At 48.5% G+C, this 20436-nt stretch overlaps 1 protein-coding gene across 1 annotated transcript; it reads right to left on the minus strand.

The window, feature by feature from the left end:
- Positions 1-397: 397 nt before the first annotated feature.
- On the minus strand, positions 398-2197 carry BHLHE22 (basic helix-loop-helix family member e22). The gene has a single exon (XM_064505480.1). The coding sequence runs from the start codon at positions 1401-1403 to the stop codon at positions 501-503; it is 903 nt and encodes a 300-aa protein (XP_064361550.1). The 5' UTR covers positions 1404-2197; the 3' UTR covers positions 398-500.
- Positions 2198-20436: the final 18239 nt, after the last annotated feature.

A 20436-nucleotide genomic window follows, 5' to 3' on the forward strand; every position in this document is an offset into this window, starting at 1 on the left:
ACATTTCAAGTTTGTTTGTTGCCTGGCTCAGAATAATCATAATACTACTAATAATAATTAAAAAAAAGCCTATGTTCGAGTGCCCTCGCTGATTTGTCCCGTCCCCCTCCGCGCCGCCGCCGCGGCCCTCCCCGCGCCGCGCCGCGCCGGGCCGGGGGGTCTCCCCTTCCCTCCCCGCGCAGCTGCCGCCGCCTCCCCGGTGCCGCTCCCTCCCGGCCTCTGCTCTGTCCGCGCTCGCGCCCGGCCGCCCCGGCACGGCAAAGCGGCGCGGCGACACCCCCGGCCCGGCCCGGCCCGGCCCGGCCCGGCCCGGCCGCGCTCCCGCCCCGCCGCCGCCCCCCGCCGCCGCGCTGCCCTCCGCGCCGCCGCCGCCGCCCGCGGGCCCAGCGCCGGGGGGCGGCGGGGCGCAGTCCGCGCGGGCAGGGCCGCGCAGCAGTCCGTCCGCGGCCGCCGCCGCCGCCGCCGCCGCGGGGGCGCCCTCGGCGGGGCCGCGGCGGCGCTTAAGGCTTCTCCGTGCACTGTTTGCAGAGGCTGGAGGAGACGCTGTTGAAAATGGCACATTTCTCCGGGCAGGAGGTGGCGGGCGGCAGCCCGGCGCTGAAGGGGTAGCCGGCCGCCTGCTCGTAGGCGCCGAGCGCGGGGTGCAGCGCCGCCGCGGCCGCCGCGGCCGCGGCCGCAGAGCTGGGCAGCGAGGCGGCCGAGATGGCCTGGCCCTGGTTGAGATAAGCCACGAGGCGCCGCATCTCCTCCAGGGCCTGCGCCTGCATGAGGATGTAGTTCTTGGCCAGCAGCAGCGTGGCGATCTTGGAGAGCTTCCGCACCGAGGGGCTGTGCGCGTAGGGGATGACGGCGCGCAGCTCGTCCAGCGCGTCGTTGAGGTCGTGCATCCGCCGCCGCTCCCGCGCGTTGATGTTGAGGCGCAGCGCCTTCTGCTCCTTGGACTTCTTGCTGCCGCCGTGCCCGTGGCTGTTGGAGCAGCCGCCCTCGGCCGCCTTCAGCCCCCCGCCCCCCCCGCCGCCGCCGCCGCCCGCCGCCGGCGAGGCGGCGCGCGGGTCCCCCCCGGCGCCGCGCAGCACCAGCTCGCAGCGGCCGTCGCTGTCGTCGTCGGGGCTCTGCTCGCCGCCGCTGCTCTCGGCCACCGAGCTGCGGCTGGCGCTCTCGCCGTACTTGACGCACACGGAGCCCGGCGGCAGCGCCAGCGGGTCGCCGCCGACGCCGGGCTGCAGCAGCGCCTCGGGCTCGGCCGCCTCGTAGCAGGCCAGCGGCGAGGGCTGGCGGTCGCGGGGGTGCGAGAGGTCGAGCCCCGGGGGCGAGCGGAAGGCGGACTCCATGCGCTTGGCCGAGGCGGCGAGGCTCTTGTGGAACAAGTCCTCTTCTGCGGGCAGCCCCAGCGCCCGCTCCATCGGTCCCCCCGCTCTCCTCCTCCTCCTCCTCCTCCGCCCCCGTCAGCTCCCGGCCCGCTGCTCCAAGGCTCCGCGCCGCGGCGGGCGACTCCCTCGCGTCCCGCTCTCAGCAGTCGCCTCCTCGCTCCCTCCGGGGCTGCGCCGTGCGCGGCGCCGCGGCCGCCCCTGCTCCGGCTCCGGCTCCGGCTCCGGCGGCGGCTCCGCTCGGGCTGCGGCTCCGGCGGCGGCTCGTCCTCAGCAGGCGCCGCGCTGGGGCATTGTGCGCTGCGAGCCGAGCCGCTTCCACCGTTTATCTTGCTTGGATTCACCTTCAAGAGATTTCCGGACCCATCAACCAGCAGCCGCCGCAGACGGGGGAGTCTTTTACATCATTATCTCTGAGAGTAGGTTATTATGAAGAAGACTCGCCTGTTGGGACAGAGCTTTCTACCCAATCAGGTTAACGTTTTAATTAATAGGATTAAAACGGTAACAAACAATCCCAGGCGCTATCTGGCCCTGAGTCTGAATAGTTTCATTTCCCAGGTCTGAAGACAGGCAGCAGCTAGAGCTTTATAAGAGGCGCCTGCTCCATTATTCTCCCTGCCATCTGTATACACAGCTTAACGCATATGTTTGCAAGACGTTGTGTCCTGTTAGTAACCCAACAACTGCCTTTAGCTTGACATGTGTGGCGACTTTCACTCATCAATGAGCACACTAAAAGCCCTACTTAGATCGAAGGATGTTCTTTGCCTCCTTCAGCAAATTACAGCCCTGCACTGCAGAAAAGCCCGCTTGAACACTACCCCCTCCGAGTGCTGCCAGCAGACTTCTGCTAACTTAGCCGTGGAGTCAGGAGTGACACCCTCTCCCCCCAGCCCACCCCCACCCTGCATTTACATTAACTTATAGCCCCCTCCCACCCCCACCCGTCTTTGCAGAAAAAGATCCCCGGGGAGGGGGGGCGGGGGAATTAAAAAACCCAAACCAAGCCGAACCGGTGTGCCCGCTGCTGCCCACCGCCAAAGTTCACCTTGCTTCCGTGGGAGGCAAACGTTGCCCCAGCCCCCTTTTTCTCCTCTCAAACAAACGGAGCCCAAACTGCGGGGAGGTTCCCCCTCCTCCTGCCCTCAGCAGTTTGCAAGTAGCAGATTGCTGCTTTATAATGAATATCCCCTGTGTCCCTATAAAAATATAAAGCACCATCAGTTACCTTGAAAATGAACCGGTCTGGGGAGAAGGGGGGTGGGGGGGGCGAGAGAAGGCAAAACCGACCAAACTTTTTATTATTGTCTTTACAGCTCCGTCCCTCCCTCCTGCAAGTTCTGCTCGAGGGGAGCATCCTGCACCGCTCCCAGCCCTGGGATGCAGCTGCCCGTGCCAGGGCGACAAGGGCCCCAGAGCCGCTTTTACTTCATTAATGTTATATCTAGCTCTCTTCCTGCGGCTTCAGTGTCATCTTCTCAGATGCAGGCACCCTCTCGTCCGTGCTGTCAGGGTCTCTCACTGAAGTGGCAACCCAAGTATTTGTCTGAATTTTGTCCCACCGATCCTCTAATAATAGACACGAGCAGCTCGCGCTCGCTCCCTCGCAAGCGCTCTGCAAGCACACAGTATTTAGTGGAAGGTTTTCATTCTTATGACATCAGTAAAAACAATATTTCCCAACCCTTTCAGTAAATCATTCTTATGTGGCAGAATTACTGAAGTCTATGAAATTTTTGGTTTCTCTGGTTTCATTAAAAACCTTTTAATTGTGTCTTTCAGAGTTGGCCCCAGGTGTTGGACTCTTTTCATTACATTTTGCTCTAATGTGATGAAATTCTAATTCTCTCCTTACCATATGGTTAAATTTCCCCACTGAGAATTAGTTGAAAAAGGAGAAATAATCTATTAATCTCTGTAATAGATTCACAAATGAGGTTTGCCACAGAACCTGTTTTTGAATGGTAATATCAGAACAGTTGGGTGCCTTGTTTCAGGAAAGAAAGGACCAGGCGACAACAGAAAACGTTTGAATTTTCACCTGGAAAGAATGAAAAGAAGCCAAGCTGCAGATTTGAAAGTAATTGACTGAGATTTCATCTAGCAAGGACACGACTACAATGCAGACCTTCCTCACCCCGTGTCTCGGATCAGAGGGGAACACGCGAGCCGAGCCCTCCGCAGAGGGGCTTCGCCCCAGCCCGGCCCCCAGCCCCGCGTCTGGCTGCTGCGCCCGTCCCTGATCGGCGTCCAAAGGACCCAGCGCCGCGCACCCCCCCGCCTTCCCGAGGCACGCCACACTTAACCTCTATCATTATTAATCCAAAGGCATCTTAGGTTTATTGTTTTCCAATTAGCAACTTCATTTTCCCTGGGATCGTAAACAACGGGCTTCATAATCGCGATAGGTGGGGTTTTTTTTAAACATGTTTAATATCCAACTTGTAAAACTGATGTGGTCACTTAAGGATGACGGATACTGTTATTATAATTTGATGGTTTAAGGGAACGTTTCATTGCTCTCAGCTTCTTTCTCCGAAGACAGAGGTCTCTGCCTGGATCTCTCCCGCTGATCTATGGCTTCAATAATGCTGCCTCCCCCCTTTGCGCCTGAAACTTTTGGGGCGGGGTGCTCATCTGCTCCGCAAGCTGTGGGGCCGGCGGGGCTCTGCCCGGCACCGGCACCGGCACCGGCACTGGCACCGGCACCGGGTGGCGGCCGCCTGCCCCGCTCGGCCCGGGAGGCGGCGGAGCTGGGGCGACCCCCCTTCCCCGGGGGCCTTCGGGGCAGGGGGCTGGGGTCATCTGAGGGACCTCCGGGATGATGCTGTCCTCGGCTGTGCTGCCCAGACTTTCAGTCCGCACCTGACAACTCTCCCTCTTCTCGTCGAGGCTTTCTGTTTCTGATCTGCCCGTGAATCTGTCTGTACGCCTGTTTGTTTATGGCTCTGTCCGTCCCTTCATCTGTCTCGCTTTTTCTTTTATTTCTCTTCAGCCTCAGCCTTTCTTTTCCCTTTCTTTCTGTCTGCCCCCGCTCTTGAAACTTGCATGTGTCCCAGTCATCTTGCCGATCCAGTCCTCTGTGACCTGCCAAGCTTTAATGCCCTAACTTCTTATCAAACTTTAGCTTGGGAGGGGGGGAGAGAAGGGGGGAAACAGAAAGCCCCTCTTTCCTCTCCCGGACCTGCCTGTTGTACTCTGCCCTGTCCCCACTCCTCCAGGCTCGCTCTCGAGGGAAGTGGCTGTTTAACAGTCTCCATCAACTTTAGTTTGGAAGCAGGCAGAAGAATTTATAGAAGCTTTAAATGCGGGGCTTATAAAAATACCGAGGCATGGTCTTTGAGGTTTATGCACTCGTAAACTTTTGCTGATTGCTTCTGGGAAGTTGTCAGGCATTTAACACAGCATTTATCTTACAGCGCAATGAAAACACATCTGCCCAGCGTCTCGTTACCTGGTTTAATTGTACCGTGGCCCTATGCCCCTGGCTTCACGTCCCTTCGCTCACGATTTCGGGAGAGAAGCAGCCCGCAGCCGAGCCGCAGAAGGACCGAGCAGGCCGCTGCAGCGCAGAGTCCAGCTTCGGTCGTGAAAGTCGCCCGAGCTGGGGACGGGGGGGTCCGGCCCGGCCCGGCGCAGAGCCAGCCCAGCGCCCAGCAAAGGCAGCCGCAGGGTGCCCCCAGCCAGCCGCAAACTTCACTGTGTCACCCCCACCTACACGGGGGAGCCCCCGACCCTAGGAAAGGCTGTGAGGGTCCGAGAATACAGGTGACAGCGAACATCACAGCGATTATTATGTTCTGACAGCCTCTCCTGCAAGCTCTCTTCCGGAGTGAGTCTGTTCTCCTGCTTCCCACCTGGGAGAGAAGTTAAACCCCCCTTCCCTCTCCCCAGGCCCGTGCTTTCCCTTTGCTGCAAAACCTCCAGGAGACAAGACGTTCTCCAAATTGCCCAGGAGCCGAGTGGGAGCGAGGCAGACTTTAGACAGACCAGGACATTGCTCTGCAGAGTGCTCCCCGGCTGACCCGGACGAGCACGGCGTGCCCGGTGCTCCCCCAGTGAGCTGAGGGCTGCGGATCTCCTGCAAGTTTCTCCTCGGCCGCTGCTTGTTGCAGCAGCTCCGCCGCCAGCTGCCGGGCCCGTGAGCGGAGCCGCAGCCGGAGCCGGCCTCCCCGAGCAGCGGGGCCGCCCGGGGCTCCAGCAGCGGCCCCCTTTCCCTCGGGCTGAGCCAGTCCGTCGCAGCTGGCTGCCTGGTTTCTTCCTAGGCAAACTTTATTTACGTTCAGGGCGAAGAAAAGACAGAAAAGAACAGCAGCAAAACTTCCCCCCGTTGCACCGGCTTCTCGTGCGGAGCTCCCCAGAGGGGGAGTCTCTCGACGGAGAACACCTGGGCACCGGCCCGTTCCCGTGTTTGGTGGGGGGGGGGTCTTTCCCCGCAGCAGACCGGCCCCGGGGAGCGCAGCAGGGTGTGTGTGTGGGGGGGGGACGCGCTGGGTGCCCCGAGCCTCCCCGGCGGGGGCAGCCGGGCCCTGCGGGGCGCCGCCGTGGGTCGGGGGCTGGGGGGTGCGTGGGACCGGCCCGGCAGCGCCATGGGGGCGTCGGGGGGCACAGCTGGGCTTCGGGAAACCTGCGGGCAGAGGGGCTGCGAAACACTGCTCGGGGGACACCCCCACCGCTTTTGCAGAAGAAGGGTGTCGGAGGGCTGCGTCGAGGGCGCTGCTCGGGTTGGCGGTGCCACGCCGGTAGCCCAGAGCTGGTGACCCGCTGCTGGGAAGGGGCGTCGCGGAGGAAAGGAAAAGCGGACGTGTGCGCGGCGCTGTTGTGAAAGCCCCGGCCCAAGTGCCCTGGCGCTCCCCCCGCGGCCCGGCCCGGCCCGCCCGCGCCGCGCTCCGCATCCAAAATCCACAGCACCATCTGCCGGGCAGCGGGGGCAGCGCAGCGCGGCGCCGCAACCTGCGCGGGAGCGGATCTGGGGCGGCACGCGGCATCGCTTCTGCGAGAAACGCCGCTTTGGCAAGGGGAGGGAAGAGCCAGCCCTCTGGTCTGCTTCTGAAGCCGAAGCCTGCCGGCTAAGGGGAGTCGTTTGGAGAGGTCAGGAGCCCCTCGAGCTGTTATGTACACATTACACAGACACGAGGCGAAATGTATGCGCTTGAAATAGCCTTTGACTGGAACAGCATGGTAGTGTCCCAGATCCAGGAAAAATACCGGGTGTATGTGGAGAGATAAATGCATTATACTGAGGTTTATAGAGAAAGACTAAAGATCCTGTCAGAGTTCAGTGTACTTTTGAAAACTTACAGATACTGCCCATCTCCACTCATGCAATTTAGTACTTCTGCTTCCTTTCCTCAAACAGAGAACCCTCTTTTAGGCCTCTAAGCCATTTCCCCGCTAATGTGCATGGTGTCCAATGCGTGTGCACACATGCCTTGGCCAGACCAGGGTTACTGGTATAGTTCTCCTTGGCAAACTATTTCCCTGATTAACTGAGCTGGCTGTTATGGCTATTTGTTTGCTTCTTTTAACTTCAGCGTGAATCCTGCTTCGTCCATTCCCATCTAATTGCTCCTCTCCTTTTTCTAGCTCTCAAAATAATCCCTCATCTCTCTGCTCCTTTCAAACACACCCCAGATTTTCGTGTGGGTCTCAGCAAGAGCAGAAGCCAGAGCTCTGGCCCTATACAATTAAGTTTTACACCCTGGCCAGCTTTCACGCTCACACTTAACTCTATTTTCTTTATTCCGTAAACTCCTCGCTGTAAGGAATGTGGCACTGAGCTTATTCTTCCCACCTTTGTCTGACCAAGCTGTAGATGTTTATTTTTGGTTACTATTTCATTGCCAATCAGTTCCTATAGGCCTTTCCTTTTTCTTCCATGCTTCTTGAACTCCTTCCAGTTCACCTTTCTGATACTGAAAATACTTAAATCTGAAGGCAGTAGTCTAGGTGCTATCTCATCACTATTGTATACTGAGAGAGGCATCTATCACTTCCCTGGTACATGACACGATGCCTCTGTGATAGGAGCCCAAAAATTACATTGGATTTTTTTTTTGTCACACTGCTAGATCTTATTTAATTTACTGAAGGCCATACATCCAAACCTATATGTTGGTACACACGCATATTACATCTTCTGCATTCCCTTCAGCCGCCACTTTGCAATTATATGAAGAAAAAAATGCTTGTGTGTGCCTTTCTTCCCTTCTTTATAAATCCATGCTGTTTATTGGTTGTGGATCCATTCTCCCTTAAGTGCTAAGGATTTTTACCTTTTAATATTTTTTCCACTATATTACTGCAGACTGAAGTTAGGCTTACCAGATGGTAGATGACAGGTTCACTCTTTCTTTTCCTCTTACCTTGCCTTTTTTAAAGACCGGTAACATGCTCCCCTTTCTTTTCAGACCTCTCAGAGCTCTTAGGAACATTTTAAAATAATTGTCCGTAGTTTGGATAAGTTCATTAGTTAATTCCCTCTTCTCCCCAAGCTGCACATCACAGGGACATGCTCAGTTTCACATACTTAGTTTTCTCCCTCTGAACCTTCCTTATGACCTCCTTTCAACAATTCTAGCTACAAGGTCTTTTTTTCCTAATTGTGCTTTATTTTTCTTAAAAAATGAATTTCGATAATTTTGCTAGTTTGGAACCATCATTCTTTGTTCCCTTTTTCATAGAATAACAAACCTCTTTCTTCCTAGTAATTTTCCTCTTCCCCTTGTAATTAAAAGATCATCTAGACTCCATATACACTTAAGAAGTTGCTATATTGAAAAATACTAATGCCAGCAACTCTGTTATATAAATAAAGCAATTTTATATGTTTAATAACTTATCATGGGCAGAAAATATTAAAAAATGTGTTGAAATACAGTTCGCTACAATCCATATATTTAACAGGGAAAAATAATTCTGTTTTCAGATTCTTCCTATATTTCAACTATTTTTGAATGAAAGTGTGAGCTCATTTCCCCTTACGTTGCTTCAGTTGCCATGATAAGTAAAAAGAAAGAACAAAGGGTTTCCTTCCTGGATTACTTTACTAAATTCATGCTTTAATCTTTTGGTAGATGATGTTTTTCAAGCACACTCAGATGTCTGATTGTCAGCTTTATGTCTCAGAAAGTATTCCCAGCAATTCAGGTACAGTAAACTATCTTCCTCTAGTAAGTCTCTGTGTACTATATAACTTTTATAGTCATTATAAAAAGTAATTTATTGAAAAAACTTAAACCTTTTCCAACTCAACTGACTTTTGATTTAAAGGTGTGTGCTCCTGGTTATGGTAATCAGGTGTGGTAGGTGCTTTTTTCAGAATTAGGTTTGCTGTTTATATCACAAAGTTTAGAAGCTATGAGAGTAACAACCTCTAAAAGATAGCATGTTCACAGAAACCGGGAAACCTCAACTCATGTTTCACTGTTACACTGCCTGGAATTGCACATAACACAAGCTAGGAGAACTTTTCCCTCTTTTAGATGATATTTTTTCTCCTAGGTATTATTTCTATTTGCCTTTACTGTAGTACAATGCAGCAATTCTGGCTACAGACTAGATCTGAGGAAATGGCATATAACAAAAATGAAGAAGTAACATGTATCATTAGTACTTGACATCATATTGTGTCCTTCCTCCCTCCCTTCCTCTACCCTTCCTTCCTTCCTCCCTTCCTTCCTTCTTCCCTCCCTTCCTTCCTTCCCTCCCTCCATCCCCTTATGGCCTCGTTTCATTTTGAGGTGGAGTGGCAATGTTAATCTCTATGGTGTTAGAAATGACACAGAATCTTTTAGCAACCGTGGAGACTATGACCGAGAGGAAAACCCCTTGTAACAGTGCCTAGCTCTGATTAGCACTGTGACACCAGCTCATGATGTTTTTGAGCCAAACTATTGCAGCGGGATTTGAACTTGTGATGTGATCCAGAGGAGAGCATGCTGCCAGCTATGGTCCCAGTCCTGCCACTGATTTTGTGTGGGCAGAGGCCTGCTGATGCATTCTAGAGGACTCCACCTCTTTGCAGCCACAGCAGCAAGGGAAGGAAAGATAGGAAGGTATAAACAGGTGAGGAAGATGTCCTGCCATGCTCCTGAGATTTCCAGCTGCTGAACTCCGGCATCTGGGGATGATTTACAGCAGCACTGGTGTTGCTCTATATTGCGTTGGTAGCTCAGTTGGTCCTTTGTTCAGATCCAGAATCTATTTACCAGCTGCCATATCTTAGCTTGAAAGCAACACAGGATAAGAGGCCAAATACTTGTGATGGAAAAAAAAAAATCCTAAAATTCAGTTTTGAGAGGAATTTTAGCTTTCAAAGTATTTTGTAACACAGCCGCAATTACCAAAAACAGTCCAGGTACCATAAAGCTTACACATAACTACCTTTCTGAGAATAAAAATCAGCAACCAGAGGACTGACAAAAACATTTAATATCCTTAGTCCCTGCCTAGGCTGTCACAGAGACTTACTGATGTTTGCATTGCAAGAGTTATTTGATTATTCCAGGAGAGGAATGCTGGAGGCATGGGGCTCCATGGATGTGCAGACTGAATCCACCAACATGACAGTCATCTTTGAGAGATAGGTTTGCATGGACACCTGAACACATTTCAAACTGATTTACTTTCTTACTGGCTTATTTCTCTCACCAACCATCAGTCTGGACAATGGATTGATTTAACTGAGTTTAAATGAGGTTGAAAACAAATGATGTGGATTGAGGCAAGCTGGGTGCGTCTGACTTACAAAATGTCTAAGAGGTAATGAGTACAACTGGGGACTTGCAAGCCACCAACACATCATCAGGGGAAGAGCGTAGGCAGCCTTTTCACATCCCTGGCCCTCTGCATACCTACATATAGCATCAAACCAGGCTAAAAGGGAAAGAAACCACTTTAATCTTTGACGTCAGCGGTAGCTGGATCAGGTACAAAAGAAATGGCAGTATGTTATATTCCAGCAGCCAGCACAGTAGCTCGGGTGAGCACTGTTCAGCTGACACTGCATACCTCCCCGATGAGTGCAGCCCTGGCGAGGAAGGGCAAACTTCACCTCTGCACCACTGCAGCACGGCAGCATTGGCTGCCTCTAGTTACTGCTTATGTATTGTCATTGGTGGTCAGCCAGGAGCCATCTCCACTGCTACAAGAGCTCCTTGTTTCATTTTCCAATCACTATAGCCTACTTCTTGTCAATAGTCCTGAATTAAGAGCTCAAGGAAGACTGACATTCAGTTTTCTTGAGAGGCACATTTGCTGAGGTCAACTTTATACTAGTCTGACCGGCTGCTGGACTGGAAGGGATGCTTGCCTGAACTGCCAAAGGCAGTCTCAAACCCTGAGACCTTTTTAGACTTTAGAAACAGGACATGGGATTTTCTTCCCTCTCTTAGCTATGGCCATAGGAAATTATCCAAGACTTTCCCAGAATAATGGCAGATGGTTGGGATAAGGAGGCTCCAGCACTGGCCTTCAAGTCTGGTAAACCCAGTCGCCATGGGGCACATGTTCTGTGTCACACAACACATCAGATTTGCCTTTTGGGCATCTCCACATCTAGTCTCTTGGTCCAAGTTTTCTTTTTCTAAGTCAGTCCTCCCTTCTTCATACTCTACCATGTGATTTCCCTGAGGATCCCCTGACTTCTCAGGATAGTTTATGTGTATTGCTCACCTGAAGTAAAAAAACAAAAACAAAAACAAAAACAAACAAACAAACAAAAAACACCAAAAAAAGCCAAACCCGAAGCTTCTAGCAGTGGTAATTATTCCTGCCTGTCAAATGAAGCCCATGAAAGAGTGTTAGTTTCAGCGCGTCACTAAACTTCTGTTCATGCATTGGATTAATCTGGACCCAAAAGCCCACACTGTACAAGATTTGAGCACCATTTTTAGTGATCACTTCAGGTTTATGCTGGTAGCATGAGACCAGGTATAGCGAGAAGTATGGAGCCTGTAACACATTGTTATCGTATTCATGCTCTTGGTTCTGAGTGTCTGATAAAGTTAATTGACTGAGTCAGGGCAAATTTGCTCCACACCTGCTCAGGACAGAGCAAGCTCAACCAGATCTAATCAATCACTCCCACTAGGAAACTGGCACAAATGGCATTTATTCTGTCCGTGCCAGAGTCTGATCTCAGTTGCACTGGTGCAATCCCAATGTAACACTATGGGAAGCAGGGGAGCTCTTCCAGAATCGCGTTGGTGTAACCAGGTTAGAATCTGTCCCTAAACCACTTCAGTTTTTGCCCTTAGAACAGTACCTTCATGGAGCCTTTCTACTAAGCTTTGCTGGTCTTAATGTCACTCACAGTTAATAGGCTGGCAGCATTTCCTGTAGAAAAAAATTACTTTATTGCATTTGCAACCTGTCCATTATCAAATTGGTTCTGGGATGGATCAAGGGAGGATCTTGCACTCTTGTGCCTACACTCAAACTCCTCCTCTGAGGGCCTTCGACAAGGAGGATGGCTACAGTTTGTTCTGTGGGTAGGGCCAGTGGGCCAGGAGTCTGAGAAACTGCTCAGTGCGCCCTGTATTTCCTGGATTTACTCATCAAGAGATTGACGCAAACTGGGGTCTGTACAGAAATAGCTACTGAACACACTCAGGACCTGCCTTATCTTTTATTTCTGAATACTTTGGAGCCCCTTTTGCTCTTTTGTATTGCCCTGTTGTCTGCATTGATGGAGACACAAAGTGTCCCAACCCAAATCCAGCCTTTGCCCTAGAGGGAACCTGCATTTTAAGGGTGCTCTGGCGCGAGCCAGCTGGACCCCCTGTTTCGCACACACAGTGGCTCCTGTTGCATTACATGGACCAGTTGGAGCTTAGCCACTGAGTGGAGCAGAGCTCCGTCAAACTCCTACTGAGCAGCTGCAACACAGGACACTGGAGCTACAAGCAGCTCAGTGCCTTGAGTGAGATCAGTTAAGACCTCCAGGGGGGCTGAAACTCTTCAGAAGACAGCTACAGAAGATTAAATTCTGTGTTTGCAGATAGTGAGTGGCAGGAGAAAAAGAAGGCAGCCAGCACTGAGCTTTATGAATGACAGTCCCTGCTTTTGAAATACTTCAATGGTTTACCAGTTTTCAGTTAGCAGAGAGAGGAGCTTAATTAGGACCTTTACTCAGAGGTGAAGTCATAGCAGTCCAGAAGCAGAGCTGAGGAGTGACCTGTTTAAATGGAGGATTCTAGCAGAAGGTGAAAGCAGAGTTTAGAGGTGAGGAGAGGCTGAAAAGGCTGGGGGGCATTTCAGGTGTTAAGCCTGTCAGGGTGGGACCATGGCTGGGATTTCAGGACAATGTCCAGGCAGAGATTATAAAAGGACCTAGAGGCCTCTCTGAGTCTGTGGTAGAGCTGTGCTCTGTTGCCACACCTGGGCTCCTGATCCCAGGACTTGGCACTCGGCTGGACACCCTCCTTTCCTCCCCTTGGAGGCCAGATTTGGCAGAGGCCTTGGAAGGGGACTTGGGTCCCACAGTTTGAACATGGCCAAGATAACCCTTAAGAGAGCAACTGAAGATTGCCAAACCAAGGAAGGTGCTCGATCTAAAATGAAACATTGGGAGGGAGAGTGAACATTGACACTTGGACCTGACTGAGGAGCCAAAATGTCATGAGAAAAAAGACCAGAGGTAGAGAAAACCTACAAAACTTACAGAAATACACAAACTGCAGAGTAACCTTCATATATGGGATAAACACTGCAAATCAGTATGTCTGGCAGCTGAAAATGATACAAAAACTTCCAGGGTTCATGTGACTTTTCAAACATTCATAAGTGGAAGACACGAAGCAAGAACAAGGAGAATGACAGTAGCAATTTTTGCTGTGGAAATACCTAGAGGTAATGGGCAACTCCTTAGCAGAAGACAAGTGGACTGTAAGGGTAGCAAAAGCAATAAATTGTAGGGAAAGGCCAAGTACAGATTTGGAGCCTGTCAGCTCTGTTCATGTGCTGTATGTACACACCTTCATCATGTGTTAAATATGAAGTAGGATAAGTTACTTCCTATTTACTGTGGGATCAGCAGCTCTGAGCAGGTCCAAGAATGCACTCAGGGAGTTACTGTGCTTTGTGCTTTGCCTGATGATAACTTGCTCATGTGTTCAGATGCTCAACCTGAAAGCAAAGGGGACATTTAGAATTTTAAATTGGACACCAATGAACAAACCAGAAACACTGCTATTAGCCCTTCTCTTCTCGTCCCTCATTTGTGAGCATGGTGGTGGTGTGCTTCTCTCTGTGCTGGACTGTAAAGGCATGGGAAGGCATTCAGCTGTTCCAGCGCATTCATTGCCTGAACATCTGGTCTCCGTCTGCTGCAGAAAAGATGGCAGGCCAGATGGGAATGTCCTAGTGGCTGGATTCAGCCTGGAGGGCACCTATTGCACCATGCTGGAAGATATTTTGAAAACAATGGAGCAGAGGCTCTGAACAGCTTTCAGATGAAAGAGCTAATGCTACTAGTGCAATGTTAGATAAGCTGCAAGCTAATTTTTTTCTTTTCTTTTTTTCTTTTTTTGGTAAGGGAAAGATATTAATATAATCAGAGATGAGAGTAAAAGATGTATTCACTATAGACTCAGCAGGTAGATCATACTTCTAGATAAAGGAAGATAAAAGGTCAAAGGTGAATCTGAGCACTGGCTGTGTAAACTGTTTAGCTGCTAATACACACCCTCATTCTCTCCAAAATAGAGTTTGTAAACAATCTGGAGAAAGTTCATGCTGGGGTTGCTCCCAAAGGGCGATATTGACTTCCCCAGACTTGACTCCCCCTGTACTACATAGTCCTTTAATACTATCCCAGCAGGCTTTGTGTTTCCAGATGCCCCATTGTGCACATCTCTCAGCACACCCTGTTTTCTCTTAGTCTGATGGTGTAAACACTGTACAGGTTGGCTATACCACAGCTGTCATATTATTTGGGGTATTCTAAGCTGACAAAAAAATACAAACTAATAATGATGTTGCAGGGCCACAGGGGGCCTGAAGAGACGCAGGCTAAATGTTCTGGGGTATGGGTGAAGGCAGTCTGCTGAAGAGGGGTCTTGCCCTAGTGATGTGGGTATCAGCCAGTCTGTGCCACTTGGCCTTGGGCACGAGGGTCTGCTCCCCACGCCTTTTATTTAGGATGCAGATATAGCCTAGAAGCAGGGGCCTTCATCACTGGGACTGTCTCAGCTGACAGGTGAAGGATGCAGTTTCCTTGGGATGTCAGATGATGAAGGGAAGTTTGTCCCACTGAACTGTTTAAACTAGGCAGTATGGAGGGTCAGCAGATTTTAGGAACAAACAGGAATTCAATGTCTTTGGTTTCAGCGCTTGGGTTTAAAAGTTTAATACCTTTAGCAATCGATGGTAAAGACATTTATGGTCAGAGGCGGACCATACATCACTTATTGCTTTCATTAAGTGGGGCCTGCCAGCCTGTACCTTGGAGTTATAGAGACTTTTCTTTCAGCTCCAAACCAGTGATTTACAGGTAAAAAACCTGACTGAGGTCTGGCAGTTGTGGATGCCCTCTTCAGCATTTGATAGAAATGCAGTGGAGAAAAGTCCAGTGCTAGATCATGTTTATGCTATGTTGTGAGGAAAACAGAAACCCATCCAATTTCAAATGAAAAGTGGACAATAGCTGCCCAAACTACTGCTGGAATGAAACCCTGAAAGGAAAAAATAAGGGTGTTAACATCAGGTAGCCAGAACTCCATATTTCCAAAAATTATTTTAAATTTAAGGAAGGGGGTCAGAACTAAGTAGGATTTTATTTTAAAGTACTTGGGTTGTGATTCTTAAGCGGTTACAGAAAAAAGTTTATCAAAAAGCCTACAAAGAAGTCATCTGGGAGCTGGAAAATCCAAGAGAGATGCTAGAGGAAGGTCTTTGTGTCTACAAACAGTGAAGGTTCAAACACTGTTAAGGATTATTACATATGCAAAACATACAGTTCAATTAAAGAAAAAGGATATAAAGACTAAGTATCCACATAGGTGACACAGCCGGTACACGGAAGATTTTTCCCTTTAGATCAAATTTGACATAGATTGTACGCTGAAGTGCTTGAGAAAACTCTACCTGTCCTTACTTCCCTGGGATAGCCTTACTGCAACTAAATAGGCGATTTTTGTATTTCAGATAATTTGTGGTGGTCTGTCTGAAACAACAAGCACAGTTTAGAGTCACACAGAGTCTCATTTAAGTGGACATGACTTTAGCAGTTTGAAGTAAAGTGAAGGTTTAGGTAAGTATCTTTAGGTCCCCATTTTAGTCATCTGTTTGTTAGAAATTGATACTGCAATAATAAAATATTTATTCAAAAAGGACTACAGAGTCAACTTCTGGTTATATTTAGCATTTATATTACAGAACAGTTCCAGTGAAATAGGGTTAACACAATCTTAGATTTTGCTTGAGAGAACACAAAAGAAATCTGTTATAAATTGAGAGATATTGAATACTTGCAATAATAAAAAGGGGCAGATAAGGCAAAACCAAAATGCCTTAGGAGCTGCCACCAATTCATAAAAACAGGATGTATATCTGTGAGGCTGTCGGTTGTGTCATGAGAGGTAGCCTGGTGGTCATAGGAGGTTGTAGCTCCAGATGGACACATGCTCTGCCAAGAGGAGAGCAGATAAGAGGCATTAAGTCAATTGTTTTGCACAAGACATTTGCAGGCAACAACCAGCAGTTAGAGCTGACCCAGTCCCAAAATATGGCACAGTCAGGAAAAGGCTACGTCAGGGTAGACCCGGAGGTCCAAATGACAATTGTGTGACTTTAATTCAGCATTAATTCAGTTAATTGAATTAATAGTTGGCTTATAAGTATTTGAAGTTCTTTGCTGTGTTAACTCTAGGACGATGCTGAAGATGTTGATGATGTATGCTTGTGATGGGGAAGTGTGGGAAGTGCCTGGAGGGGTGTGCAGGCGCATGCTCCTTGGAAGCAGTTGTGTTGCGTGCCTGCAGTGCAATACCAACCCGCACAAGCACAGGCAACACGCGGAGCAGACCTCTGCTGGGCTCCTTGGCTCTTGATGAGTCTAGACAACAGCTGCTCTCTCTTTCTTTCCGCCAAAGTTAAATGCTGCAGTATAAAACATGTGGGTTACGGTGCCATGGAGGGAGTGTGTAATTCATCCTCCTGTAACTGTTGCAGGCACGTGTACTTGGGTGGGCAGCATTTACATGCACATGTGTGACCGCAAGGCAGGCAAGAGAGGGTCGGATAGCAGTGGAGAGACACTCAAGGTTCATTAGGGGTTAGACAGGACAGATTTAATAAAGGACTTACGCTCCAAGCTGCATAAGGAGCTCTGGGAGCCATGTGGAGGGGTCACTAATGGGAGACTGCTGGAGGCACAAGTCAGACGCTCAGGCAGGACTCGACTTGTTGCTTCTAAAGGCCCCTTAAATCTAGTATTTCCTTATCTCAGGTGTGCTAACCTTGAGAAAACTACTGTCTGGGAAGCAACTAGACATTGCTGACAAACCGGAATATGCATTCCTGGCCCTGATGGGAATTCGGTCAGTGTGTAGTTTCACACGTTGGGCCTACTACCACATATTCTGCCAGTTGCTGACTCCTCGTCAGATCTTCTGCAGGTGTTCTCACTACAACATGACACTCCAGAGGAGGGAGGGAGATTCATGGAGTACAGACTATAGTTTTAAAGCCCAAAGGAACCACTGTGAGCATCTAATCTGACCTCCCGTGCAATGCATAAGACTGAGTGGAATTACTTTGTTTAAACTAGGTGGTGTCTTTAGAAAAGCATCCGACCTTATTTCTTCAGTTTCCTGTGTTGGTACACCATGATCTTAGAGAAGCTGTTCCAATGACAGCTATTCTCACTGTTAAAAACATGCGCCTTTCCCCTAGTTTGAATATGACTAGTTTCAGCTCCCTGGCATTGCATCTTGTTATACTTTCATCATCTAGATTAAAGATCAGTTTTATTTTTGCTATTCATCTTTTAACTTTATATTTGTTAAATTTATCATGTTGAGCTCCATGAGTTTATCATTATAAAATGTTCTTTATAACCCATTAATGACTCATACTGGTTGATTTCTGAAGCCTTAGCATCCCTCCTGAGTGGTGGACAGCAGAACTGGACACAGTACTCCAGCTGCACTGGTTCAAGGGGGCAGAGGTTGACTGACCCCTTGAATATCAAGCTCGAATATCAGTCTCTTTCCCCTGCTTAATATTCACAGAATCAGAATCACAGAATGGTTGAGGTTGGAAGGACCTCTCAAGCTCATCTAGTCTAAACCCTCTGCTCAAACAGGGTCACTTAGAACATGTTGCCCAGGACCATGTCTGGATTACTTTTGAATATCTCCAAGAATGGAGACTCCACAACCTCTTTGCACAACCTGTTTCAGTGCTCTGTTACCCTCACAGTAAAAAAGTTTTTCCTCATGTTCAGATGGAACTTCCCGTGTTTCAGTTTGTGCGTGTTGCCTCTCATCCTATCGCTGGGCACCACTGAGAAGAGTCTGGCTTCTCCTCTGTACACCCTCCTTTCAGATATTTATACACATGGATAACATTCCCCCTCAGTCTTCTCTTTTTCCAGGCTGAACTGTCCCAGCCTCTCTCAACCCTCATATGAGAGGTGCTCCAGTCCCTTAATCATCTTAGTAGCCCTTCACTGGACTTGCTCCAGTAGCTCCATGTCGCTCTTGTACTGGGGAGCCCAGAACTGGACACAGTGCTCCAGATGCAGCCTCACCAGGGCTGAGTAGAGGGGGAGGATCACCTCCCTCGACCTGTTGGCAGTACTCTTCCCAATGCAACCCAGGATACCATTGGCCTTCTTTGCTACAAGGGCACATTGCTGGCTCACGGTCAACTTGGTGTCCACCAGGACTCCTAGGTCCTTCTCCTTTGTGTATATTCTCTTTATATATCCAAAGATTTCAATAGCCTCAGAATTTCACTTGGAACTAATGTTCAGCTCTAGAGGCATTTTTTCCCATAATAAAAACAGCCTTCATTCTTTTTCAAGCTGATGGATTTACAATTATTTAAGTCATTTTGTTTAAGATACGAGCATGGTATTACCTTTCTTCTAGTCTTCTTCAACTTTTCCAGTATTTCACAGCTATAGAAAATATACAGTGAGTTTCTTTGTCAACTCTTTCAAAATTCTTGTATACAAATTTTCCTAAATGTAGCCCTCTTCTACATTTTGAAAGGAAACTTGTTATAGCACATTCATTTAAGTGCACCTGCTATCTATATAATTGTTTATATATTTGAAATTTGCTAAAACTTTAGTTAGCATTGCAGACTAAAGAACTGGTATTTGGCTACTCCCTGGTTTTAAAATCAGAAAACGCAATCATACCAGTTAAATCCAGGTCTGCCTATGAGGATGCAGGAGGAGATTTTATGCAAGAAGCCTGATATTGATACCTCAGGTTGTAGATTTTGACCTAAACTTTTTGCCTGACTTAGACTATGGAATTTTGTTCTGTATTTGTTAGAAAGAGCTTCTAACTCCTGGGTGAGCTGGAGCAATCCTTTCAAGAAGGCATTTTCTCTTGATTCAAAAGCTTCAGCTGGTGAGAAACTATCACGATTGTTGGAAAATTTCATCAAAGTCTAATTACCCTCACCGGTAACATTTTTTATGGGTTCTAAACACAATATATATAGTGTCAGTAGCCAGCTATCAGAACTTTTTATGCCTTAATCTACTAGACACAACAAATTTCTTCCTATTAGAAACTTTTCTCCGGCTCACAGAATGCAATATCCTCTTCTGAGAGGAACCAAACTGAGCTGTGTTATTTTCTCATTGTAAGGCAGCTTTTCCAGACAATGAATCATTATTGTAACTATTTTCTGAACCCCTTTTAATTTGCATCCTAATCAGCCTGCTTTTCCAAGTACAGATCTCAGTGCTGGATGCTGCATTTCAGAGATGGTCTCACTAATCCCGTATACCGTGGGAATAATAGCATATCCTTGCTATTCCACATTTCCTTGCTTATTACTCCAAGGACTTTATCAGATTTCCTGGCCCTTTTATTCCATTAGGAGCTCGGGTACCATTGACTTTCTATCAAGCCCTCTCTGCTGTTTTTCTGAGTCTCTGCTTTGTTGTCTACAGCCTTCTTCAGCCTTCAAGTTAGACCTCTACAGTGGTTCCAGCATAAGCAAGGTCCAGTATTTTTGTGCAAATGCTATTGCCTGAATTTCACCCCACTGCCTGTGCATCCTTGCAAACATGATGTTTTCACTCACTCATTGGATAGGCATTTGTCGCATTGTTCTTTGATGTGAGTTCAGTGTTGGTAGAAATTATGTTCACTATATTTAAGAGCTCAATATGGAAGTGGGAGTAGTAAAAATTACAAGGTGGTCTGGTCAAAGAAAAAGGAGGGCACCAGCTCAACACCTCTTTCCTAAGACACTGTAGGAGTCTTTCTCTGAACATGCCATGAGCTTAACCTTGGTGAGTGAGAAAGGCAGGAAGCAATGAACGACAGAGAAACCCCTGTTCTCTACAGTGATTCTTCTCCATCCCTAAAGTTCCTAAAGCTCCACAGCTTTATTTTGAGAGTGCTCCCTTTGGGTGCTGAGAACATCCCCATTTGTTCAGTACAATCTGGAGTGATATCAGCCAATCTGGAATGACAGCGTGGGGGAAAAAAAAAACCTGTATATAAGCTTCTGAAACCTAGCATATGAAGGTTGTTGTGATAAACGGATGGAGAAGTTGGGAAATACTTCTAGCCAGGGAAAAGTGGGAAGGAAGCCCTTTGTATTCTGTGAGGATAAGTCCTTCCTTAGAAAACAATTAGGGGATACAATATTACCGGATTGCCAAGTTTTCTGTCTGCCCTGCAGGAATAATTTGCTCCTACACATATATACATTAGAATTAAATAATATTGACTAGATCTTAAATGAATATTGGTGAAAAAATAGAATTCCAGAATCATAGAATAATTCAGATTCAAAGTCAAATGTCCTGCTCAAAGCAGGCTCAGTTATGAGGTCAGGCCAAGTTGCTGAGTGCTTTCTCCCATCA

This window comes from Dromaius novaehollandiae, chromosome 2 (assembly GCF_036370855.1).
Source record: "Dromaius novaehollandiae isolate bDroNov1 chromosome 2, bDroNov1.hap1, whole genome shotgun sequence".
In the NCBI taxonomy this organism is placed as follows: domain Eukaryota; kingdom Metazoa; phylum Chordata; class Aves; order Casuariiformes; family Dromaiidae; genus Dromaius; species Dromaius novaehollandiae.